At 49.5% G+C, this 23,250-nt stretch overlaps 1 protein-coding gene across 5 annotated transcripts; it reads right to left on the bottom strand.

Moving 5' to 3' along the window:
- Positions 1-431: 431 nt before the first annotated feature.
- Entpd6 (ectonucleoside triphosphate diphosphohydrolase 6) lies at positions 432-21,513 on the bottom strand. 5 transcript variants are annotated; one of them, XM_036185869.1, is made up of 14 exons: positions 21,419-21,513; positions 16,952-17,272; positions 14,604-14,680; positions 10,817-10,960; positions 9,468-9,543; positions 8,500-8,535; positions 7,520-7,608; positions 6,501-6,580; positions 5,964-6,028; positions 4,590-4,691; positions 3,815-3,952; positions 3,363-3,419; positions 1,415-1,527; positions 432-1,192 (listed from the first exon to the last, which is right to left on the bottom strand). In XM_036185869.1, exons 2-14 carry the CDS (start codon positions 17,241-17,243, stop codon positions 1,094-1,096), a joined length of 1,368 nt encoding a protein of 455 aa, XP_036041762.1. In that variant the 5' UTR covers positions 17,244-17,272; positions 21,419-21,513; the 3' UTR covers positions 432-1,093. The 5 variants fall into 5 exon arrangements, with proteins under 5 accessions (XP_036041762.1, XP_036041761.1, XP_036041760.1 ...); XM_036185868.1 differs by having other exon boundaries at positions 16,952-17,275; XM_036185867.1 differs by having other exon boundaries at positions 21,353-21,513.
- Positions 21,514-23,250: the final 1,737 nt, after the last annotated feature.

The following is a 23,250-nucleotide window of genomic DNA, read 5'->3' on the forward strand; positions in this document are numbered from 1 at the left end:
CACTGAGGGGACCACAGGGAGCCAGCTGCAGCCCAGTGAGGGGGACGGGGCAGAGGGCAGTATGGTTCCAGGGCTGAGCGTTCTGATCCAGCCCCACTGGTCTGCAAGTGGCTCACAGCAGTAATACATTCACTGGGACATCGTCGTGTCCAGAAAGGGGGCTCAGTTTTCACATAAAGCACTCACAGCTCACAGGGTAGTGCTTGAGTGCACAGCCCTAAATATTCTTATAGCTCTGCTTATAACCACATGCTCTGCAAAGCTGGAACACTGGGTCTGTAAAGAGGCATTGTTCCAGTTGGGCGGTGGTGACGGCGCACATCTTTAATCCCAGCACTTGGGAGGCAGAGCCAAGACGATCTCTGTGAGTTCGAGGCCAGCCTGATCTACAGAGCGAGATCCAGGACAGGCACCAAAACTACACAGAGAAACCCTGTCTTGAAAAACAAAAAACAAATAAACAACAAAAAAAAAGAGGCAATGTCCCACCTTTTTCCTACTCAGTGTCCCTACATCAGTTAATGCTATACCATCCAAAGATGGAACAGCAGACTTCCAGTAACCTCACGTCTATCCTGAGGAAGAGATGTACACACTCAAGATGTGCTCCCCTGGAGACTGTACTGTGTCTGGGCCAGCCTACTCTAGCTCCCACAACTCAGGGAGAGTGGAGAGAGGCCTAGCTCATGAGGAAACAGGGACTGGGAGACAAAACAAGACCCATGCCACAGGAACACACAAAAGCAGCCACAATCCCACAGATGGAAGGGATAGGAACAGGGCTGCATCTCTATCTCAGACTGTGCCCTGGGCCCCGCCTGGCTCCCTGCACCTTGGAGGCAAGGCAGGGAGATGGCCTCAGGCCAGGCAGCATTCCTACCTACCCTGGCCCTGCCCCAGCTAGTGTGGTATAGCGGGGCTAGTACATGGGCCATGTCCCAGGCCAATCTGCAGGAGATGACACTGCAGGCCGAGGAGGGTCCCAGCCAGGTGCAGGCTCCTCAGGGAGGGTGTCACAGGAAGGGTGGACAGAAGGGTCCACGGAGTTGGGAGCCTTGGAATTCTGGCTAGGGTGGGGACTGGGGCTTGGCTGCTACAAGGCAGGAATCTTCTCTCTCTTCAGGGAGTCGATGTAATGAAAAATAGCCCCGAGAGCCCAGCTGGTTTCAACGTTGTCGATTTTCCGAGCCAGCTTGAAAAGACAAAGGAAAAAAAAGAAGGAGGTCACAGGCCTGAGTTACAGAGACTGGGTGCATCTGCAGAAGAAGGCCGTGGCTGAGGAGCTATACACAGTTTTGGGCTATTTCTTCACAGCAAGGATGGGAGCAGGAAATAACAATGCAAACAGCAGGGTCTACAGTTCCCAGCACCCCATCCCACAAGCAGAATGTGGAATCCAAGATACAATGCTTACCTTCAGCACCTTATCCCTGGGAAAACCAAACTCATGGAGCAGCAGGCTGATGTAGGTGAGGTCCATGCAGGCAAAGGGGCTGCTTGGTGGCTGTGTCTCCAGGGTGCGGCATACTGGGAGAGATGCCCGTTCCTAGTCATGTTCTAGACCAGTGGTTCTTAACCTTCCTAATGCTGCAACACTTTATTTTTTATTTATTTTATTTAATTAATTAATTAATTTATTTTTTGAGCTGAGGATCAAACCCAGGGCCTTGCGCTTGCTAGGCAAGTGCTCTACCACTGAGCTAAATCCCCAACCCTGCTGCAACACTTTAATACATTCCTCACATTGTAGTGACCCCCCAACATAATATTATTTTCATCGCTACTTCATAACTGTAACTTCGCTGCTTTTTTGTTGTTGTTTTTTTGAGACAGGGTTTCTCTGTGTAGCTTTGGAGCCTGTCCTGGAACTTGCTCTGCTGACCAGGCTGGCCTCAAACTCACAAGAGATCCACCTGCCTCTGCCTCCCAAGTGCTGGGATCAAAGGTGTGCGCCACCACTCAGCTAACTTTGCTACTGTTCTGAATTGTAATTAAATATTTTTAGAGATAGAGGTTTGTCAAAGGGGTCATGACCCACATATTGAGAACCACTGTTCTAGACGGTCTAGGCGTGGGGAGGAGGCAACCTAGACCCCACCTGCTGTGGGTACCCCTCTTGCTCTTCACTTTTGACTTCCTGCCAAACTGCACTGTGGTTACCCCACTGGCAGACCAGGAGGCCAGTCTCAACTGCCACTAGGCCTGGATGCCAGGACCAAGACAGACCTGAATGTCTTACTTGGGGTTAGAGTGGACCCGCCCCCTCCTTCGGCATCTGAGACCCTTGACACTTCCTAGATGTCAACATATACTAGAACCCAGCCTTTCTAAGGCATGAAGATGACAGACACTAAAGCTGACTCCAAAGCTACTCTTGTGTGGGTAGAGGACAGAGGAAAACAGCTGGTATCCTGCTATATCACTCTACCTTATTCCCTTGAGACAAGGCCTCTCATTTGAACCTGGAGGTCGGCTGGTGGCCAGCAAGCCTCAATGATCCTTCTGTCCTCTCCCCCACAGCCTGGGCTTTGCAGGCACGGGCAACCACATCTGCTTTTTATGTGGATTCTTGGGATTTGAACTCAGAGCCTCACGCTTGTGCAGCAAACACTCTTGCACCAACCATTTTTACAGCTCCCAGAATCTGTTCTTGATAGAGGGGCAAATCCATCTAAAGACCCAGCGTCCAGGGACAAGTCAAGGAGTGATGGGAAGGCATACAAATGCCCTGGTTTTTGGCGTGGGAGAGTGAGAGAGGGAGAGGGGGAAAACTTCCTGTGGAGAAATACACAAGGCTTAATTGCTCTGAATAGCAAATTGGGAGCAGCGACCAGAAGAGCTGAATATGGACATGACATCAGTCTTGGGCGCTAGGGTGGTGTGACCCAGACGGCTGCAGCAAGGGCGTCAGGGGAGAGGAAAGGCAACTCGGTGAGACAGCAGGATGCTCCCCCAGCAGGTACCACAGTCCTAGAACCCATATCCTCAGGGTCATTTGACCACCAGGAAGTGGCTGTGATCATCCCAGGGAAGATTCTCTTGGGGTTACTTTGGCAGCAGAGAAAAAGTGTCAGGGATCTGAGGGGAGGGACCTTGTGCCTCAGCATCCTGTGGCAGGCACTGGAACTGTGGCCTTTCACATCTGGGGGTACCCTCCACTGGGAGGTTGTATCTGGGGTTTAGGCCCTAGGTGATGCTAGCACACTTTGAACCCTGCCCTTACACGCCTCTCAGGACTAGCTAACGGACAGAATAAGGTACTAAACCCAGCAGTTCTGGGCCTTGTGCCCATCATAAGCACACGGGGTTTCTGCTCCCATACCCTCCTGATCTGTCACCCTGACAAGGGCAGCACCACTCACCATACTTGGCTGCTGTCTCAAAGTCTCCGACTACAAGGCTGCCTCCTTTCTCTGCATCTGTTGGATAAGAGAGACACTGTCAGCCTCAGCAAACTCCACTGGCTGACTGGTTACCCTGCCCTGGGACCCTAGGTCTAGATTAGCCCCTCAGTGCAGGTTCAACCTCTTCTTCAGAAAGACAGCATGTGGCCACCCATCCCAAGTGGTTCCTGAGCTGAGGCTACAGAGCAAAGCCAGGCAGTAAACCACAGAGAATGATTCTGGCAGACTCTGTACCCACAGCAGACCCTTTCTATCTTGCTAACTGGCTCAAAGGAACTAGCTCACCTATGAAAAGGGGCTCATAACTTCCGGCCTCTCTCTCATACTGCCTCCTAAGCCCACTTCACCCAGACCAACAAAGCCACTACTGGCTAGCATTGGCCCTTTGCCCAGACTGACCTGGCCCTTACCTATAAGACCAAAGCTTGCTGCAAGGTCATAGTAATAGGAAAAAGCATAGAAGTCCACATGCTGTGCCTCTTCTGTCCTGTGCACTTTATTTCTGAGGATTTCTGACACTCTGCTGGCACACAGCTCATAGAGGCCCACTGCAAAAGGCAAGAGAAAGCACCCAGCCAAAGTTAGCAAGCCCAAGGCACATAGGTCACACAGCTCCCATCCATGTGAACCAGGCTAACCACACACCAAAGGCGGACATGCTGCATGTCTTGTGTCTAGCCTGGGAACAATAGCCCAGTATTTCTCCTAGAAGAAATTCAAAGGGCCCAGAATAACAAGACCAGGGTGAGGGCTAGTGGCAGGGTGGTGGAGGCTGTGTGTCCTGGGCTGCTGGCAGGAAGCAGTCTTTACTTTTCTCTGCACTGAACTGGCCAGAGCAGGGCTTCTGGGCCAGGAGCCCAAATGTGGCCATTTGTCTTAGGCCCCAAGGCAGCCAGTTCCTTCCTCACTGGAGTTTTGTTGGGAAACTGGGCTATTTGGAAAGAAGTGTTTTGTGGCAGACAAGGAGACTTTGTGCAGAGACCCTGAAGAGGGACAGAGCCAGAGGAGGCCCCGGCTCTCAACAAAAGCCTTCACAGTCCTGCCACGGCTCTTGGTTGCCTGCACTCTAGGGGAAGCGACAGGCTTGTCTGGGTTGGTGTCTGCTTTTTAGAGGTATCTGGAAAAGGAACAGGCGGGAGCAGACTACCTTTGACCCTCAGGAGCCTGAACAGCAATGCTTCCTACCTGCCTTCTGTCCTGAAATTCTATAGGTGACCTCAGCATGCTCCCACTCTCCTCTGAACCGGGGAGACAGACAGGGGCTGACCAGTTCTTTGTCATCCTCAGCTGCAATAGAGAGATGACCATGAAGGGAAGAAGGAAACAGTGCTGTGTCCACTACACAGAGCTTAGAGGGCTGGGTGGGGGCCCGGCAGAGAATGCTACGGTCTGTAATGGGGTGTTGGGGGACAAGGGCACCTGTCTCCCAGGGCAGTCTGGGGCAGTCCGGGCCGGCAGGAGAAAACCCCTGCTCTGTCACAGGGGTGCAGCCAATCTCACTTGCCCAGAAGCATGACTGTGGCCCTGGTGAAACGCAGCAGCTCCTGCTTCCTGGGCACCTGTGGTTCCAGACGCTGGGCCTAGGGTTATTTCACCCGGTATCACAATGACACGATTTGGAGGGGACTGTCACAACCCAATTTTACAGACGGCCAAGACTGGCAGTAACTGACAGCTTGGCAGGAAGGCAAGGAGAGGTGCCACCAGGTGCTACCGTGCTACACAGTGAGTCTGTGCTCCCCAGCAGGAAGCAGGCTCAGGAGCTGTGTGCTGAAAGGCTTGTGTCCAGCTTTCAGCCCTACTGAGATGGGGTGAGACCTTTGGTAGGCGGAGCCCAGGGGAGGAAGTTAGGTCACCAGGGCATGCTCTTGAAGGGATGGATACTGGAGCCTGACCTTGTCCCTCCTTCACCTCCTGCTGCCAAGCAGGGGGACAGTGTCCTCTGCCACAGGCTCCCACCACGATGTCCCGCTTCACCACAGGCTCCCACCAAAGGCAACACATTTAAGTGACGGTGAACTCAAACCTCCCAAACCATAAGCGGAACAAACTTCTTAGTCACTTGTCTCAGTTACTGCCAGTGACAGAGCTGACACACAGGTGACTCTGAATGAGAGCAACATGGTTCAGAAATCACTTCCCTACTATCAATGTCCTTTTTATGTACATAGGTGTTTCGCCTGCATGTACGTGGACATAACACATGTATGCAGTATCTGCGGAGGCTAGCAGAGGGTGTCAGATCTCCTGGGACTAGAGTTACAGACAGTTGTGAGCTGCCATGGAGGTGCTGGGAATCGAACCTGGGTCCCTCAGAAGAGCAGCCAGTGCTCCTAACCACTGAGCCATCGCTCTAGCAACCTCCTAGTATCTCTTCTAAGAACGGTACAAAGGTCAACAAGTCACCCCATAGTCTGTCTCCTCTGTGATAAGGTCTGGGCCCACCCCATCCAGGCTGGCTGCGGGGAACGGGACAGTGGCTGATACGCTGCTGAGTGGCAGAAGGGGAGGAGAGGCACTGGGAGTAGGGACAGAGCCTGGAGCAAGTGTTCTACTCACCAGGCTTCCCCTCCACACCACCCAGAATAGCCAGTCGTGCCGACATCAGTCCCAGCCCCAGGTAGCTGTGGAGACAAATCCTGGTGAGGCTGGGCTGTGCGTGCTCCTGCCCGGGCTTAGTGGGGGTAGAAAGGCGTTCCCGCTTCTTCTACAAGAAGGCTGAAACATGAAGTCATTGAACTGGGAGCCTCTCATGAGCTCTTACGGAAGCTGTGCACGTGGCAGTGAAGGAGACAGACAGAGCCCATCTGTTTTTATGGGGATCAAGGAGGATCTACTGCAAGTGCCATGTGGCCGGTAGGCAGCCAACTCCTCACCTCTGAGTCTTTTCCAAGCCTCCCCCAAAGTGGAACGGAACGAGCAGAAAAGAAGAACGCGATTGTACAGGAGATTTAAAAATAAAGCATGCAGAAGGAGAAGCAGGAGAGGCAGGACAAGGGCCCAGGACGTCACTTGGCACAAGGGATGCTGGGATCTGGGGAAAGAGTCCCACCATAAGGCAGCAGTGGGCGCTACACCAGGAGCAGGCAAACCCACCTGTAGGAATACAGCTTGTATGTCCTGTTAAACATCTGCAGCGCCGTCAGGTGGCCAGGCGGGGAGGCCTGCAGGGTGCCCTGGGAGGAACACAAAGCTACTGTTGCCAGGTCTTTCCAGAAGACCATGCCCTCCTCCCTGAGTCTTTTGGAAGAACAGGGACATTTAACGAGCTTTACATTAAGTCTTTGGCTATGAAATGAGGAGCAAGTGGTGAAAATCCAAACTATCCAGTGTTTCCTCTTAGAAGCCTTTTTCCTGTTTTTCTTTCCATAGTAGGGATCAAACCAGGGCTTCTAGGTACTTAGCCAGTGAGCAACATCCTCAGCACATTATTATCATCATTATTATTATTGTTGTTGTTGTTTTGAGACAAGGTCCTGTTAGCTTGTCCAGGCTAGCTTTGAACTCCTAATCCTCCAACCTCAGCCTCCACAGTGCTGGGATTATAGATGGACAACACTGGACCAGCTGCATCTTGCACCTTCTGGCACACACAGTCCAATCAGACCAAACAAGCGTCTGTCTCTAATAAACTGAACAGGACCACAGCTTCAGCTACTAGGTGTGTACAGGTGCATTTACTAGCATGCTCTGTTCCACTGGAAACAAAGTGTGATTGTTAATAAACAGTGTGGGTGACGAGAGGTATTTAAATAATTATGGCAGATGCCAAGTGTTTCTATCTCTTTAGAACATTTATCTTGAAGAAGGCTGACCTACTCAACCCCCATGAGCCATACTGTCCACTCTTGCTCCTGGAACTTCGTGGGGGATGGGAGGTGTCTAGTCTCTAGCCCAAAGCTTCCTAGTCATCATTTGACTTCACTGCACTGAAGAGCAGGTTTCTATTTGGTGTTTAGTGTGTAATTAAAATCTAAGAAGCTATCCGCGAGAGAACTCAGAGGGGTGGCGCGCCTTCCAGTGGCCCAGGGGCCTTCTCTGAGGGGCCTCCTCTGGGTGGCTGCAGCTCCCTGACTGCGATGCACACACCTGGTGAGGCAGGCAGGGCTGGTTACCTCGACACGCGGGAGGAAGGTGATCTGAGTGGATCCTCCGCCCAAATCCAGCATGCCCACACTGCTGCTTCCTGGGCTTTTCAGACTGCCTAGATCACAGTGAGTGAAGACAGTGTAAGGCAGGAGATGAGGATGCCAGGAAGACCAGAGAGAGGTCAGAAGCCGCCCTTCAGTGGGGGGTGGGGGTGGCGTTGGGGTGGGGGAGCAGGGAGGCTGAGGAAGCTGCTGCCAACTACTTAAAAAACAGCAGCGTAAAAGTATCCAAGAGCCGTGGCTCTGCCAGCTGTGGCTTTGATGTGAATGACGATAACTCTGACCACTGAGAGAAATGCTCACACTGGCCTATCTTCTGGCAAGGCCAGCCTCACCTCCCAGGGAACACCGACTTCTTTGCTGTTCTGACACAGTCTCCCTACAAGGCATTCTCTTTGATTAGCCCCATCTCAGATTCTGTTCTCCCAAAGCATCTGAGGTAGCCATCCCTTACCTATCCACCAGCATCCTTCTGCCCTCAAATTGGTGAGACCTGCCAGGAAAACCCTTTCTTTTTTCTATGTACAGACACACTACCCTTCTCCAGTACAGGGACATTCTGAGAGTATTTCTTCAGGACCCGTTTCCAAGGCAGACGCTTTGGTGGGGTGACCAGCACTCACATCATATCCAGTATCTGAAGACCTGACTAGGTTTAATTCACTGCTTCTCTCAGAAACAACCTACAGGTCAAAGTCCCAGTGGATGTTGGGTGGGGGCTGTCCTGAGAGAAAAGTAAGGGTCGTGAGGAGCTACGAACACACGCACATCTGGGCTCACACCACCTGACCTGTCTGGATACTCCACTACCCCAGTCTGCCTCCAAGCCAGCAACACTGAATCTGGCTGTTATGGTAATGGGGCCTCTGTTCTTCAGGAAGCCTGGGAGGCACTCCTTTCCTAGGGATGGTGAGCCATTAGCCTTTTCCCATCCAGTAGACACGCACCTGTCAGGAAGTTGACAGTGATCCATGCTGAAACACCTGTAAGAGAACAGACATTTCAATTGCTTTAAATAAAAAAATTTTAATATATTTTTTGTGTATGGGTGTTCTGATTGCATGTATGTCTGTGGATTTTGTGTGTGCCTGGTGCCCGTGGAGGCCAGAAGAGGGATTGGAGCCCCTGGAACTAATTATGGATGGTTATGAGCCACCATATGGATGCTGGGAACTGAATCTGGGTCTTCTGTAGCAAGTGATCTTAACAGCTAAACCGTCTCTCCAGACCCCACTTTATCTCTTGACACATAGGGCTGCTACCTATTTCCAGATTTCAGGGGCATGGTGGGCACTGCTTGCCATCCCCAGCCTTTAGAGAGGAGCACTATTCACTTAAGAATCCAGGGGCTTTGGACACACACTAAAAACCTAGAACACATTACTAAATGCCATGTCTCCTCCAGGACCTTGTCACCAGCTTCCATTTTTGAAGGAGGCAGGCAAAGAACCCAGTGTTCCCCCCACCCTCCAGACAAGCTCACTCTTAAGGTCATATTGAAAATTACTGGCCTGGGAGGAACCTCAAGTGTCTGTTTCAGAATGAGCTACATAATCACAATGTTCCCAGCACGGCAGCAACTGGCATTTTCTAAATGTCCTTAAAACCCGAAGTATGGGGTTGGGGATTTAGCTCAGTGGTAGAGCACTTAGCAAGCGCAAGGCCCTGGGTTCAATCCTCTGCTCAAAAACAAAAAACAAAACAAAACAACAACAACAAAACCCCAAAGCATGATGTTTTCTGAGGTTTCATCTGCACCAGGTTTGGAGCTGGTCAAGGTAAGAACCCGTCTTTAACAAACTGGGAACAGGACCCGACAGGCTAGCTACAGTGCCTCCAGGCCTGGAGTCTGGGCAGCGGCAGCGGAGAGTCATTTGGGACAGGCACTGAGGAGAGGCTCAGCTGTCTACCGTACCTTCATCTGTGCCATTCATGATGGAAACACAGTCGTCCCCTACCAGGAAGGGTGATGCCTGGAATACCTCCTTCACCTAAATGCAAAGAGAAACACTTCTTAGCCTGGCATGGAGCTGTACACTTGTACAGAACTTGGGACACTGAGGCAGGAGATCTGGAGTTTGAGGTCATTTTGGTTTACTCAGTGATTATCTCACCCTCCACCCCAGCCAGGGCAGGAGGATGTGTTCATTCTTCAGAAGCAAGATTAGGAGCTTCCCAGGGCACTGTGTGTTCAGCTGGCTGGGACAGAACACTGAGGGTTCTTCGGTGTTCTGAGAAGCAAAGATTAAACTGTTTCAAGCTCCTGTGATCTTCTGGGGGCGTGTTCTGGACTGATATCCCTAGGACAGCTAAGAGACATGCTACTCCAGGGTCCTCATCTTGAGCGACTGGGGATAGGAGAGTCCTAAGAGAAAAGATGGCCTAGAGGGAGTTGGAATACACTGAGCCTGCAGGGTCCCCAAACATTGCCCGGCTTTGGGTTGAGAGATGAAGGGCAAGAAGCCCTGAGTCAGGGCTTAAACCTAGGCGCCACTCATATGGCCTGTGTATATACAGATGGGGGCACAGATCCAGGGACATGTGCCATCAGAGCCTGGCAGAGGGAGTGAAGGTGTGAACAACTAGGTATGTTTCTTTCTCCATTTTCTAAGGAGTCTCAGGACATAGAAACTTTGGTACACTTAGTCACCCCCTACCTCCCTTGTGTCCTAAGATGGTGTACTGTGCCACCATCTTGCAGGTAAACAGTAAAAGAACAGTCTAGAAGTTGAGGGAGACTGTATCTTCCCAAACTTGGTGGGAAATTTAGAAATGCATTCTGGGGTTAAGGACGCAGGCCCAGTATAGAGTGCAAAGTGGCTATCTGGGGACACCAGGCTCCCTAAGAAGCAATGGAGCTGGGGAAGAGGCCGAGGGTCTCTTGGGCAGTCACATCTGAGTTTGGGCTAAGATGCCAGCTCAGTTCACACACCCGGGGGTGCCCTTCAGGAGCACATCACAATTGTAAAACAAAGTAGTTTTCTTAAATGTCACACAGATGATTCCAAACTGTGATACTGTGAACATTCCAAGGTTTTTCTCTTCAGGACACCTCTACGTCCTGCCTGCTGGACACTGGCTGGAAGGTTAGTGGCTATATTGTTTAGAGACAGTGTCTCACTCTGTAGCTCAGACGGGCCTCTAGTTTGAAACTGTCCTGCTTGGCCACCCAGGTGCCGGCATGACAGATGTGCACCATCATGCCCAGCAGGGTTAGCATTTTTAGTGACCTTTCCCCCTCCAGGGGGAAGTGGCTAATCTCACCTTTTGCAGCAGCTTCTGGGCCTTTTCTCCTGGCAGCAGGCGCAAACCAGCTGTGGCCTTGAGGACTAGAGGGGTGGCCTTCCAGAAGTCATATGGAATGTGTTGCTTGGCAACATTCAGAAGCTCCTGGATCCCCTGAGCACTCTGTGGACGTAGTGAAAGCCAAGCAGGGCTGTTATATACACTGCCCAGTTACCTCCACCAGCTAAAATATATTAAACATATTACCTAATTTAAAAATTAAACTTGGGGGATGTGTGTGCACGCACGCACGCACGCACGCATGCATGCACATGTTCACATGTAGAGATAGGAGGCCAACTTCCAGGAGTCGACTCTCACCTTCTACGTTGTGTGGGAAGGGCCTCTCTTGTCTCTGCTGCTGCGGACTCACTACAGGTTAGCTGACTCAGCACACCGGGCTTTTTAGGTGGGTTCTGGGACTCAAACTCAGGTCACCAGGCATCTGAAGCTGGTGCTTTTGCCCACCCCCCCCCCCCCAACCCCTTTCTCGAATTTTCAAAGTCAGGAGCATAGCATTAAGCAGCACTGGCCATCTGTGAGAACACAGAGGACAGCCCTTGGCATAGAACGTGGCAGGTGAAGACAGGCCAAGGGTCATGGGGCTGAGCCTCCTTCTAGAGTAACTGCCATGCTTTCTGAGCAAGACCCATGCCCTGGCCTGTCAGCACCTGTGCTGACTAGGTTTGTGCCAACTTGACACAACTACATAGATAACATATATTTTCAGACGACAACGGCGTTATCTGAAGGGAGTGAAAGTCAATTAAGAAAATGCCTCCACTGGAGAGCCCAGAGACCTAGGGTGGAACCAAACACAACTGGCAAAAACAGACAGATGACAGACTGACAGACAGACAGATGTACAAATGAAATTATTCCTAACAATATTCTGCTATACTCCTAGATTGGTGCCTAACGCAGTCATCATCGGAGAGGCTTCCTCCAGCAGCTGGTGGGAGCAGATGCAGAGACCCACGGCCAAAAATAGGTGGCAAGAGAGCCCAGGTTGGAGGTCTCCATTGAGCTCGGGGAACCCATAGAAGAGGGGGGCGGAGAGGAACTATGGATGCCAGAGGGGTTGAGGACACCTTCAGAGCATGCCCACTGAATCAACTAAGTAGGGCTCATAGGGGCTAACAGAGACTGACTGAGGTGGCAACTGTGGAGCCTGCATGGGTCTGCGCGAAGTCCTCTGTGTATATGTTACAGATGTTGGCTTAGTGTTTTTGTTGGACTCCTGACAGTGGAAGAGGCGGGTGTCTTTGACTCTGTTGCCTGCTTTTGAATTCTTCGGTCTTGATGTGAGGGTTTGCATCTGGTCTGACTGTATCCTGTTGTGCTGTGTTCAGTTGATGTCCCTCGGAAACCTGCCCTTCTCTGAGGGGAGGGAGAGATGTGAATCTGGGGGAGAAGGAACTGGGAAGAGTGGAGGGAAGGGAAGATGTAGTTGGGATGTATTGTATGAGAAGAGAAAAAAATTAAAAAAAAAGAGAGAGAGAAAAGAAAATGCTTCCATAAAATCCAGCTGTAGGGTATTTTCTTACCTAGTGACTGATGGGAAGGGCTCAGCCCATTGTGGATGGTACCATCCCTGGGCTAGAGGTCCTGAGTTATAAGAAAGGCGGCTGAGCACGTCATGATGGGCAAGCCAGTAAGCAGCACCCCTCCATGGCCTCTGCATCAGCTCCTGCCTCCAGGTTCTTGCCCTGCTTGAGTTCCCTGGCTTCCTTCATGGACTACAATGTGGAAAAGCCCAATAAACCCTTTCACCTACAACTTGCTTTCTGGTCATGGTGTTTCATCACAGCAAAGAAACCCTAACTAAGACATCAGGTGACCTTACAGGGTTGTGATTTCCCCATATCATGATCACAGGGGAACAAGTAAATTCTAGGGTCCCTTGTAGAACTGAGTCCTGTGAATAATCTCACTGAGGGGTCACAACACCTGCCAGAGATCTCAAAGGGTGGCTTGGCATGTAAACAGGGGTAATTGGTAAAGTCTGCCCAAGGGGAAAAATTACCTTCTTTTTATCCAGAACTCCTACTCCACAAATCCACCCAAAGATGCCCTTGTGCATGTGGGCGGTAAAGTCTCTGTTAGATGACAGACTGTCCCTCTCTACTGTGTATGCGAAATAAAAACAAGGACAAGTCTCAAGTGTCCGTCCAAGGATGCACCAAGTGGCTCTTGAAGGCTCTGTGAGAAAGCAGGGCATGAAGTGGAGGCAGCCCGGACACTCATCTCCCTGAATGTGCGTCCACCTACCTATAAGTTGGATTTTTAAAATCTCACCAGGTTATTACTCGAAAACTGTGAAATTTAATTTGGCTTAGTTGGATGGCTACCCTGGAGTCACTGACTCCTCTGGTGTACAGCCAAGCCTTGCACTACCCTGTCTGAAACCACAACGCAACCGTGGGCAGAACAGTGGGCTAGCTCAGGGTCTGAGGGATGCTGACACGGGCTAAGGATGGTGGGTACTTGCCCTGGGTTTCATACCCAGCATTAAAAAAAAAAAAAAAAAAAAAAAAAGGGAATGCCAGGGAAGTCACAACCCCCCGAGCAAGCTGTTTCTGCTTTAGAAGAAACCCAGGAGTCCGTGGTTCACATATGTTAGTGTATTAAAACATTAGCGACATCAGAAGTCTAGACACTACACACTTACAGAAATCCTTATTTCACCTTCATGAAATTTGTTTTACAATTAATTATTCTTTTACATTCATTTGGCTTGTGGCTTCCATAAATTATTTGTGTTTTGTGTTTATTATTTATTTTTTCAGGAACAGGTACTGGAGATGAAGCTCAGGGTACCAGGCATGCTAGGTAAGCACTTTACCACTGGATTTCTCCGCTGGCCCTAGCCTAACAGTTTTAACATTAATATTTGGGCCGGGCGGTGGTGGAGCACGCCTTTAATCCCAGCACTTGGGAGGCAGAGGCAGGTGGATCTTTGTGAGCTCGAGGCCAGCCTGGTCTACAGAGCGAGCGAGATCCAGGAAAGGTGCAAAGCTACACAGAGAAACCCTGTCTCGAAAAAACAAACAAAACAAAACAAACAAACAAAAAATATTAATATTTGGTTTCAGTAAATATTATACCTTCAAGCAGAGGATTGCAATGAAAAATTAAAATTACAAAGTCACTATGAGGAGTCTTAGCTCAGTATCAGAGCACTGGTCTAGCCTTGGGAAGGTCTGGGCTCCATCGCTAGCTCCCTGCAACACACAGTACTATGTAAAACGTATATTATTAATACAAATATTTTAAAGTCCAAATATAACCTTTCTTTTCATTTTACTGTTGTATGAGTGTTTTGCCTGCACGCATGTCTGTGCACCACATGTGTGCAGTGCCCAGAGGCCAGAGAGTGGCACTGGATCCCCTGGCACTGGAGTTACAGGCGGTAGTAAGGTGCCATGTGGGTGCTGGGAACCGAACCTGGGTCCTCTGGAAGAGCACTTAATGCTCTTAGCCACTGAGTGATCTCCCCAGCCCCCAATAATGCTTCTGTACATTTGTGGGTGTGAGCTTCTGAACTGCGTAAGGATCAGGGCCTCATGATGTCAGCACCCTGGTGGGTGAGACCGGCACTTCTCTCCACCTCTCTATCTTCCGGGACACAGCATACCCCAGGCAGTACCAGCACCCAAGTCACCTTCCTCTCAGAAGATGGCCAACTGATCCAGTTCAGAAGGGGCTGGCTAGGAAGTCAGTTAGAGGACACTGGAAGGACAAACAGACACAAGATGGTGGTTACCTTTTCAACATCATCAGCGTAAGCAGAAAGCCCAGGCTTCAGTGCTTTGAAGGTTTCATGGGTCAAGGTGGGAGTTTCTAAAGGGAAACATTTTTGAAAGATGTGATTATGAATATACACAAGGAGTATTACTATATACAACAGAGACTAGCTGACGCTAAGAGCAGAGGCCTGACCATGGGGGCCAATCAAGAGGGATTATTTTTGTTTAAATTCTGCCAACTAGTTCACCAGAGCTTTCTTTTATATGTGTGTGTGTGTGTGTGTGTGTGTGTGTGTGTGTGATTATACACACACACACACACACACTCAGAGGCAGGCTGGGGTGAGTGTGCTTTCCTAGCATGCTAGAGGCCCTGGAGTTGATTCCAGCACTGCAAAAATAAACAGAGAACTCACACCTCAACTTTACTAAGGATAATTTACTTAAATTTTAAGATAATTCTTGCTGATTTAACAAGATAAATGATCTTAAACTGTAAAATAAAAATGACATCTGTAACTCTGAAATATTATCCTTATATGGGCCATGTACAGCCTCATGAAGGTTTGTTTTTCTTCTTAAGAAGTTGAGTTTTGATGCCAGGAGGAATGGACTAGATCGCAACAAGGAAAGTGTCCAGAGGCATCCTGTGGCCAAAGACACCAGTCCAAAATAGGACTATATGAATATGAAGACCGAGGAAGGAAAAACAGAACCAAAAAAGCAGGAATAAAACTTTTTCACAAAGACTATTCTCTTTCAAGACAAACACTGGATTATAACTATTACGGCCTTGAGCTTAGATTATTGTTTTAAAACTTGGTGCTAGAAATTGATTGGGGCCTCAAACATACTAGAAAAGTGTTCTACCACTGAGGAAAACCTCCTAACCACATCTGTCACATCTGGCTTCAAAACCAGTTTTGGAGGTAAGTAGACCTGGCATTTAATGTTTAGCCATTACAAGACTAGAGCATTATTTATGCTGTTGAGTCAGCAAGAATTAACTGTTAAATTGTTATTGTCATTGTTTTTCAGACAGGGTTTCTCTATGTAGCCCTGGCTGTCCTAGAACTCACTCTGTAGACCAGGCTGGCCTCAAACTCACAGAGATCCACCTGCCTCTGCCTCTTAAGGACTGAGATTAAAGGCACGCACCACCATACTCAGATTAACTGTTAAAATTTAACACTTTAGCTGAGCGGTGGTGGCGCACACCTGTAATCCCAGTACTTGGGAGGCAGAGGCAGGTGGATCTCTGTGAGTTCGAGGCCAGCCTGGTTTACAGAGCTAGTCCAGGACAGGCTCCAAAGCTACAGAGAAACCCTGTCTCGAAAAACCAAAAAAAAAAAAAAAAAAAAAAAAATTAACACCTTAAATGGACACAAACTTTTTTAAAATCTAAATTATCCTCAATAACATTTATTTTTTTCTTTGCTTATAAAGCAAAGTTCTGGCCCAAACACATAAAAATAAATAGTAACTAAATCAGAAGCAAGTGAAACAGCTTTGGAGAGACGTACCAGGGGTCTCATGCTAATAGAGCAATTAATGCCAGGATAGTGTCTGGTCACTAGGGACCTGGATATGGCCCCGGGCAAAGCAGAGGGCTGGAAAGTTGGTTGACTGAGGGTCAGGTGCTCAAGAGGGCAGATTTTAGGGCACCAGATATGAGAGCTGAGTAAAGAGCCAGGCAGCCAAGCAGTCCTGGAGAGAAGTCTCTGCCTTCTGTCTAAAGTCCCTATTCCTGGGAAGCAAAGCTGGCAGGCCTAGCCTAAGGTGCCAACTCCTCCTCAGTGCCATGCTAGGCTCTTAGGAACCCCAGCAGCAGGTGCTGCAAGCCTCCGTCCCAGGTTTCTGCTACCGTTCTAACTGGCCTGGGCTCTGGGTCCCATGAGCCTGAGTCTGCAGTTGTTTCCTGCCTTGAGCTCTCCCAACATCAACATGATATGACCCAAATCCCAGGCTCAGCCACCACGCCTGCTATGGACAGGGAGGGCACAGGCAACTAAATGTCCTCTAGGGTCTTAGCTGCCCATTAATGGAAGCCACTGGTCATCTCAAAATGTAAGGAGAGCCTCGGACTCCTGGGGAATTTAGGTGCACGTGGGCTTTGTGTCCACTGAGTAAGTATTTTTAGCAACTGCATCCCCCGCCAAGTGCTGGTGCTCACACCCAGGGCCTCACATGTGCTCTACCGCTGAAGTTTGCCTTAATAACTTCGTGTTGACAAGCTTCTGGGCTACTCTAGGGCAGGAGTTCAAGTCCACAGTCTTCTGAAGTAAGGAGTTCTTAAGAGCCTTCCCTGAGAGAGGGGAAAAAGTAGACCCTATGTCTGAGCCCATAGTAACTCATGGTCAGATACCTCCAGGTGGCCGGGCAAACTGGAAGACGTGGATGCGGGTGCCAGTGCTCCCAGCGTCAAACATGATCCCATAGAAGACCTCATGACTGCGTGTAGCTGAGCCTGGGGAGCTGAAGGCCTGCTGGGTCCACCGTGCCCCTGAGGCAGCCCCAGCAATGGTGAAGAAGGCCTGGGCAGCAGAGGCCCGGTGCCACTTGATATAGGCAACATAGATGAACAGGCCCACACACAGCCCGAGGGGGTATGCCACCTTTGTCATCCGCAGAGTCCCATGGTTTGGTATTTTTCTCATTTCTCAGTCTGCTGGGGACTATGGAGCTGCTGCTGGATGAAGGGAAGAGAAGAAGGTAAGTCACTTTAGGCTGTAGCCTACAGCGGGTGTCAGAAGTTCCCAGGTCTGGGGATAAAATATGCAATTCAAAACTGGTCTGCATTCCCCTTCCCCCAGAAATCAGAGGAGACAACAGATTTTCTTGGTGATTCTGGAAGGGATGGTCCAGAACTGAGGGTCATGAACACTGGGGAACTTCCCCACAAACCACACTGGGACGGACATGCTGCTGATTATATCAAAGAGCCCAGTGTCCACAGATCACTCTGGGTGACAGATCTGCAGGCCCCACCCAGTCTTCAAATCTTTAATCACAGGATGCACACAGCAATTTACTTTCCCAGGGGCTTGAAAACTGGCCATTCCAACAACTACAGTGAGCCTGAGTCAGGTGTGAGACACTGAACTTATTTCTCCGGGTGTTTAATGGATGCTACTTTTCATTTACAAGAAACATTCCTGTCGAGGGATAAATGATGTCTGGCACTTTCAAAGCCCATAAAATTCTATAAAAATAAAATAAATTAAATCAATGTCATCAGTTTTGGTCCAATAAACTCTGAAAAAAAATCAATCATTCACTTTAAAAACTTAATTTTTGGGTTGGGGATTTAGCTCAGTGCTTGCCTAGCAAGCACAAGGCCCTGGGTTCGATCCTCAGCTCAAAAAAAGAAACAAAACAAAACTTAATTTTTGCTAGGTGGTAGTGGCGCATGCCTGTAATCCCAGCACTTGGGAGGCAGAGGCAGGTGGATTTCTGTGAGTTCGAGGCCAGCCTGGTCTACAAAGCGAGTTCCAGGAAAGGTGCAAAGCTACACAGAGAAACCCTGTCTTGAAAAACCAAACCAAACCAAACCAAACCAAACCAAACACAAAACAAAAACTTAATGTTTAACTTTTTTGAAAGGGTGAGTGAGACAGGTTCTTGCTATATCGTCCAGGCTGGCCTCAAATCTCAATCCTCCTGCCTCAGACTCTTCAGTGATGGGAGTCTAGGTGTGTACCAACTGAACCAGGAGGTTCAAAAAAAAAATTTTTTTTTGGTAGCTCCTAATCTTAAAAAGACTAGAAGTGAGGGGCCTGCATCTCAAAGCTTCTCCTGTCCTCGAGGGATGTCTGTAGGTCTTTTCACTCCTCACTCTTGTGAGTTATGGAAATGCAGCAGCTAATCCTGGAAAACCAGGAGGCTGGGTGGTATAGGTATAAGAAGGACTTGTGTGACTAGGGCAGGCTAGTTCCTCCACAGGCCTCCTCTGCCAAGCTCATGGCGGGCTATCACATGAATTATGATGGAATTTGGAAATTCAATGTGATCAAGAAGAGCCACAGAGAAGATAAGCTGAAGACAAGCTTTGTAGGGGGGCAGAGGACACATCACCTGGGAACCAAGGACAACGATGGGCAGAAGGACCCTGTGGCACTTGGGGAGAGTAGCAGTAGTCCTAGGCAGGGTCTGTGTGCTCATTCTGAGGTGGTCCAGGTGAAACAGGGATGATATTACACACAGAGCAGGCTTGCCTTGCTCCACCTCTGACTACACGCAAATACTCTTAGGCAAAGAGCTCAGGTCACATAAACACTGCTTCTATGCTCCAGACCCAGGGAAGAGGCCCAAACTAGGGCAAGAAAATAAGACAAGTCACCCTCCCCAGTTACTGCCCCATGTAGAGCTCAAAAAGGCTCTCTTGGCAGGTGCCAAGGAGTAAGTCTCCCTCACCAGTCCCCAGCTCCTGCTTGGTCCCACTGCACTTGAGAGTTATATACTGCTCTTTTTTTTTTTTTGAGCTGAGGATCGAACCCAGGGCCTCGCAAGCGCTCTACCACTGAGCTAAATCCCCAACCCTACACTGCTCTTAAGATGACATCTCATTCCCTGCTGAGGCCTGGTCCCTGCAACTTATTCCATACTTTTTATCCTTGCCCATGCATTCCAAGAACTCCTTTTTTTTTTTTTTGCCTATCAGATCCCTGTCCCAGACCCTATATGCATACTATTACTCAATTCCCAGAATGCTCAGCCACCAACTGGGCCAATTTTGTCCAACTGTCCAAATTCTACTGCCTTCCCTAGCCTGAATGTCTTCACCATGTGCTGAGTGCCCTACACCCAACCTGTACATACAAGATTCTACTTTACACAGCCTGACAACACATATGAGTTCACAGACCTACAATCATTGCATTTACACACTGGCAAGCTCAGGATGATACTAACAGTCCAAACAGAACACCCTACCCAGGGGGCACAGGACCAGACAGACTTGTCCACAGTCACCTCCATGTCTCAGAGGCTCAACTCCAAACACACCAATTTTATTCTGTTGGGTTGAAGTGTTTGTCCATAGCTAAGCCACTTGCAGTAAAGACCAATCACTTTTCTGTAGCCATGTCTAACACCCAGTGGTGGTATACTGATCAGACTCCCCAAAGGCCTCCTGAGGAAAACAACTCAACTTTAGTTTGCACTTTACAGAACAGAGTTTAAAACCAAAAATCGGGCAAGAAAGAAAAGAAAAGAAAAAAGCAAGCAGCGGGCAGAAGTAAAGCCAGGTGGTGAATGCGCAGGAGGCCGACCAGGAAGCAGCATGCAGAGGCAAACAGAGGTAGTTGGGAGAAGTCCACTTCCTGTCAGCAGGTAGAGACTGGAGTCAGAGAATGTAGGTATGGCATTAGGAGGGGAAGGGAAGGGAGGAGGGGACGCTCGCTGGATCTCAGAAATATGCTCCATCTGATTTGAACTGGCAGCGGTAAGATTTTTCCAGGTTGGTATTAAAGTACAGGAACCAAGCCCTGATTGCAAATGACTGCTGCACATGCAAAGTCCGTGTCCAAAAATAAAGCACACGAACAAAGCATCACTTATTCCTTCTGGTAGTTGCAGAAAATCTTTTCTTGGAGAAAAAGAAAAAGCCCATGCATCAACAGCCCTGTGAAGACGACCTCCTGATTTCTTTTGCAGGGTGCCTTGCCTTTGTGGGCTGGTACCTACGCCTCTCAGGTTCTGTCCATGAGGCTCCAGGAGGGACTCAGATACACACCATATTAGCTTACACTCCTACCGGGGCAGAAGGAGAGGGGCAAAAAACCCTCAATTTTTGGATTTTCCATTATGCTTGCCGCATTTTTTAAGGACTACATTGTTAATACGCTGGTAACAGGAATAGGGAAACCTCCCCTTAATGCTATTCAGCCCTATCCATTGCTCTGCAGCGCCCCAGGAGAGCCCCTGTAATCACATTCATCTACCTTTCCCTGGGGGACCTCTTCCGTGGGCGTCTGAGATTTTCCTACTGTGGCTATGAGACTTCGCTATACTCCCTGTGATGTAGGATGTATGGCTTACCACACATGACCATGAGGTACATAAAAAGCCCAGGTATTTTCCGGCGACCGATTCCTTTGCATAGACTCTCAGTATGAAGGGCTGTGTCTGCTGGAACCTACTCAGCAATGTAGTCTCAAGCCACCCAATTACTTCCCGAGGCTCTTAAAATAAAAACCTGTTCCCTCTGATTCTCTATACTTCTACATCCTGGGTGTCTACACCAGGACCTCTCCCTCCTTTAGCCTGAAGCACCTGTGGCCACACACCAACTTAGGCAGAACCACCCCGACCCCTGGCAGGCTCTTCCCGGTCACTATCGGTCCCACCGTCTGTACAATCGGAACACAGGATTTCCCCAGTTTCCTGAGCTTCCTAGAAGGACTGTGCAGTGCAGGAGAGGAGGGGCATGGGCTTGGCTCTGCTGGGGGCGGGTCAGCACGCGCCGGCCGAATGAATGGGCTGCACTTGGGCAGAGACCCTGCTGCCTGGCCTACAGTGGAGCTCACAACACTGAACGAGTCCCACCGTGTAGTGCAAACGTGCAAGGGCTACGCAGCCGGGAAAGGCAGCAAGGGGAGAGGACCGGGAGCGCAAGTGACCTGAGGCCTCCCCCAGGAGCTGCCGCCTGGCTCAAGGAGGTGCCAGGCACTTGGACCCGCACCACGGGGAACCCCGTCACTCGCGCGTTGGGAGACCCACCGTAGTCAGTCATGCCAGCCAGGCACACCCCGCTGGTCCCGCTTACCCTGCACGGCGCCGTGGGCCCCTCTGCGGAGGCAGTGGTACCCCGAGACAGAGAGCGACCACCCACCTAGGGCCCAGCTCTCCAGCCCTGGTCCGCGTCAACAGCCTCTAAGCGTGGACCGGACCTAGCAGATCCCGAGAAGCTGTCCCCGCCTACGTGCACTTGCGTCACCTGGTAGGTGGGGTGGTATCGATGCGCGTGCGTTGTGGCGCTTGCTGGCTACGCAGGCGCAGTAACCAAGTGCTCTTCTGGTGGGTGTGTGTTTGCTTTTTCTGTTGCTTGAGGGCTCTGAGTCGGAACCTGATTGCTCCTTGGATTTCTCTGACAAGTCCTCGAGGCGTGGCGGAATGGAGCCTGTATAGGAGTTGCTTCAATCTCATCCATCACTTTGTTTGTAGGCTTTCCCCCGGATCCCTCCACATCCGAGTTACTTCCTCCTTTATGTTCAAGGAAATACGTGATAAGATAGGCGTTCATGATAGAGAATGCAGTGCCATCAAGCCTCCTTTATCTTGGGGAGATATATAATATATATATAGTCTTCCTGTAAGCCACAAGGTTACCAGCTAACTGCAATGAGACCCCGAATATATGCCCCTAGTTCATCTGTCTGAATGTCTCCCAAGTTGGTTATTTTCTTCATCAGACCAGGGCTCCTCTTCTTCCTGCCCACGTGATGGCATCTGTACATTGAGGTACAGGGTCGTTGGTCCTGATTCTGGATGATTTCCCTTTCTGTCGGCTGGGAAAGCCCAGAAACTAGGATTTCTAATGGCCGAGACAAGGCACTCGGGATTGAGCGGGTAGGTGCTAGCCAGAGTGCAGGGACACTGTGAAAGCAGGCTCCCCAATCGCTAGTAGTCCGGCGAAACCTATGCAAATGGCCACATGAGTCGCTGATTGGACCTTGTCTTGTTTTACTAATCAGACCCCTGAGATTTGATTACAACAAGAGACTATACCCCAGCCCCCCTGATTTGTTGTAAATAACACTACAGTATCCGCTATCTTGCCACCGACTGTGGATGTACTGTAGGAGAATCTTAGAAGTGGAATAGGCTATGATAAACGATATGGCCCCTGAAAAACAACTCCATAGATATGGCTGAATTTTCTCTTTAGTCTTTGTACTAATTTACACTTTTCAAGTGTGTGAAAGTGTGGGTTCCCCACAGCTTCACCAGCGGAGTCCTTCCAAACTTTTGGGTCTTTGCTAATCCAATGGTAGAAAAACTGCACCTCATAGTTTTGCCTTAATTTTCTAGTGTTTTGAAGTTTGTTCGTGGACCTGCAATAACCCGGCTTCTGTCTGCTTCCTTCATATCTTTTACCATCTCCTCTGCTTTTACCACATTTCTCTCACATTCTAGAATTTGTCTCAGTTTGTATATGCTCTTCCTCACTGCCTGGAAAGCTATTCTATCAGGTGTTTCCTTTTGTAGATCTTTTCTCATTTTTCAGATTACGCAATGCCACCTTCTCAGACCGTTTCATTTGCAGCAGCCTCTCCTAGCTATCCCCATCGTTCTTGTGTATTTCCTTCATAGTATATGTCACGCTCATCATTACTTGTTGGCTTGTTTATTGGTTCATTCTCTGTCTTACTACGGAATTGTAAGTTTCATGAGAGAAAAAGAGGCGTCTGCCCTAAGCAGTAATGCTTGCTCATCACCGAGCATTTTAATACATGGAGCCTACAACCCCAGCCTGCCTATGATGTCATCAACCTAGCAGCAGTAGTAGAGAGTGCTCGTGATGGCTGCCATCTCTTTGCTGTTCTCTTTAGAGCTTGGGACAGCCTGGACGTTGAAGGAGGTAAGGTTAGCTTCCCCAGAAGCAAATGCAGCCAACTTCTCTGTTGCTTGGAACAGTTCAGTCCCCTAGGAAGGTGGCATCTT

The sequence above is a fragment of the Onychomys torridus genome, chromosome 4 (assembly GCF_903995425.1).
Source record: "Onychomys torridus chromosome 4, mOncTor1.1, whole genome shotgun sequence".
NCBI classification, from domain to species: Eukaryota; Metazoa; Chordata; class Mammalia; order Rodentia; family Cricetidae; genus Onychomys; species Onychomys torridus.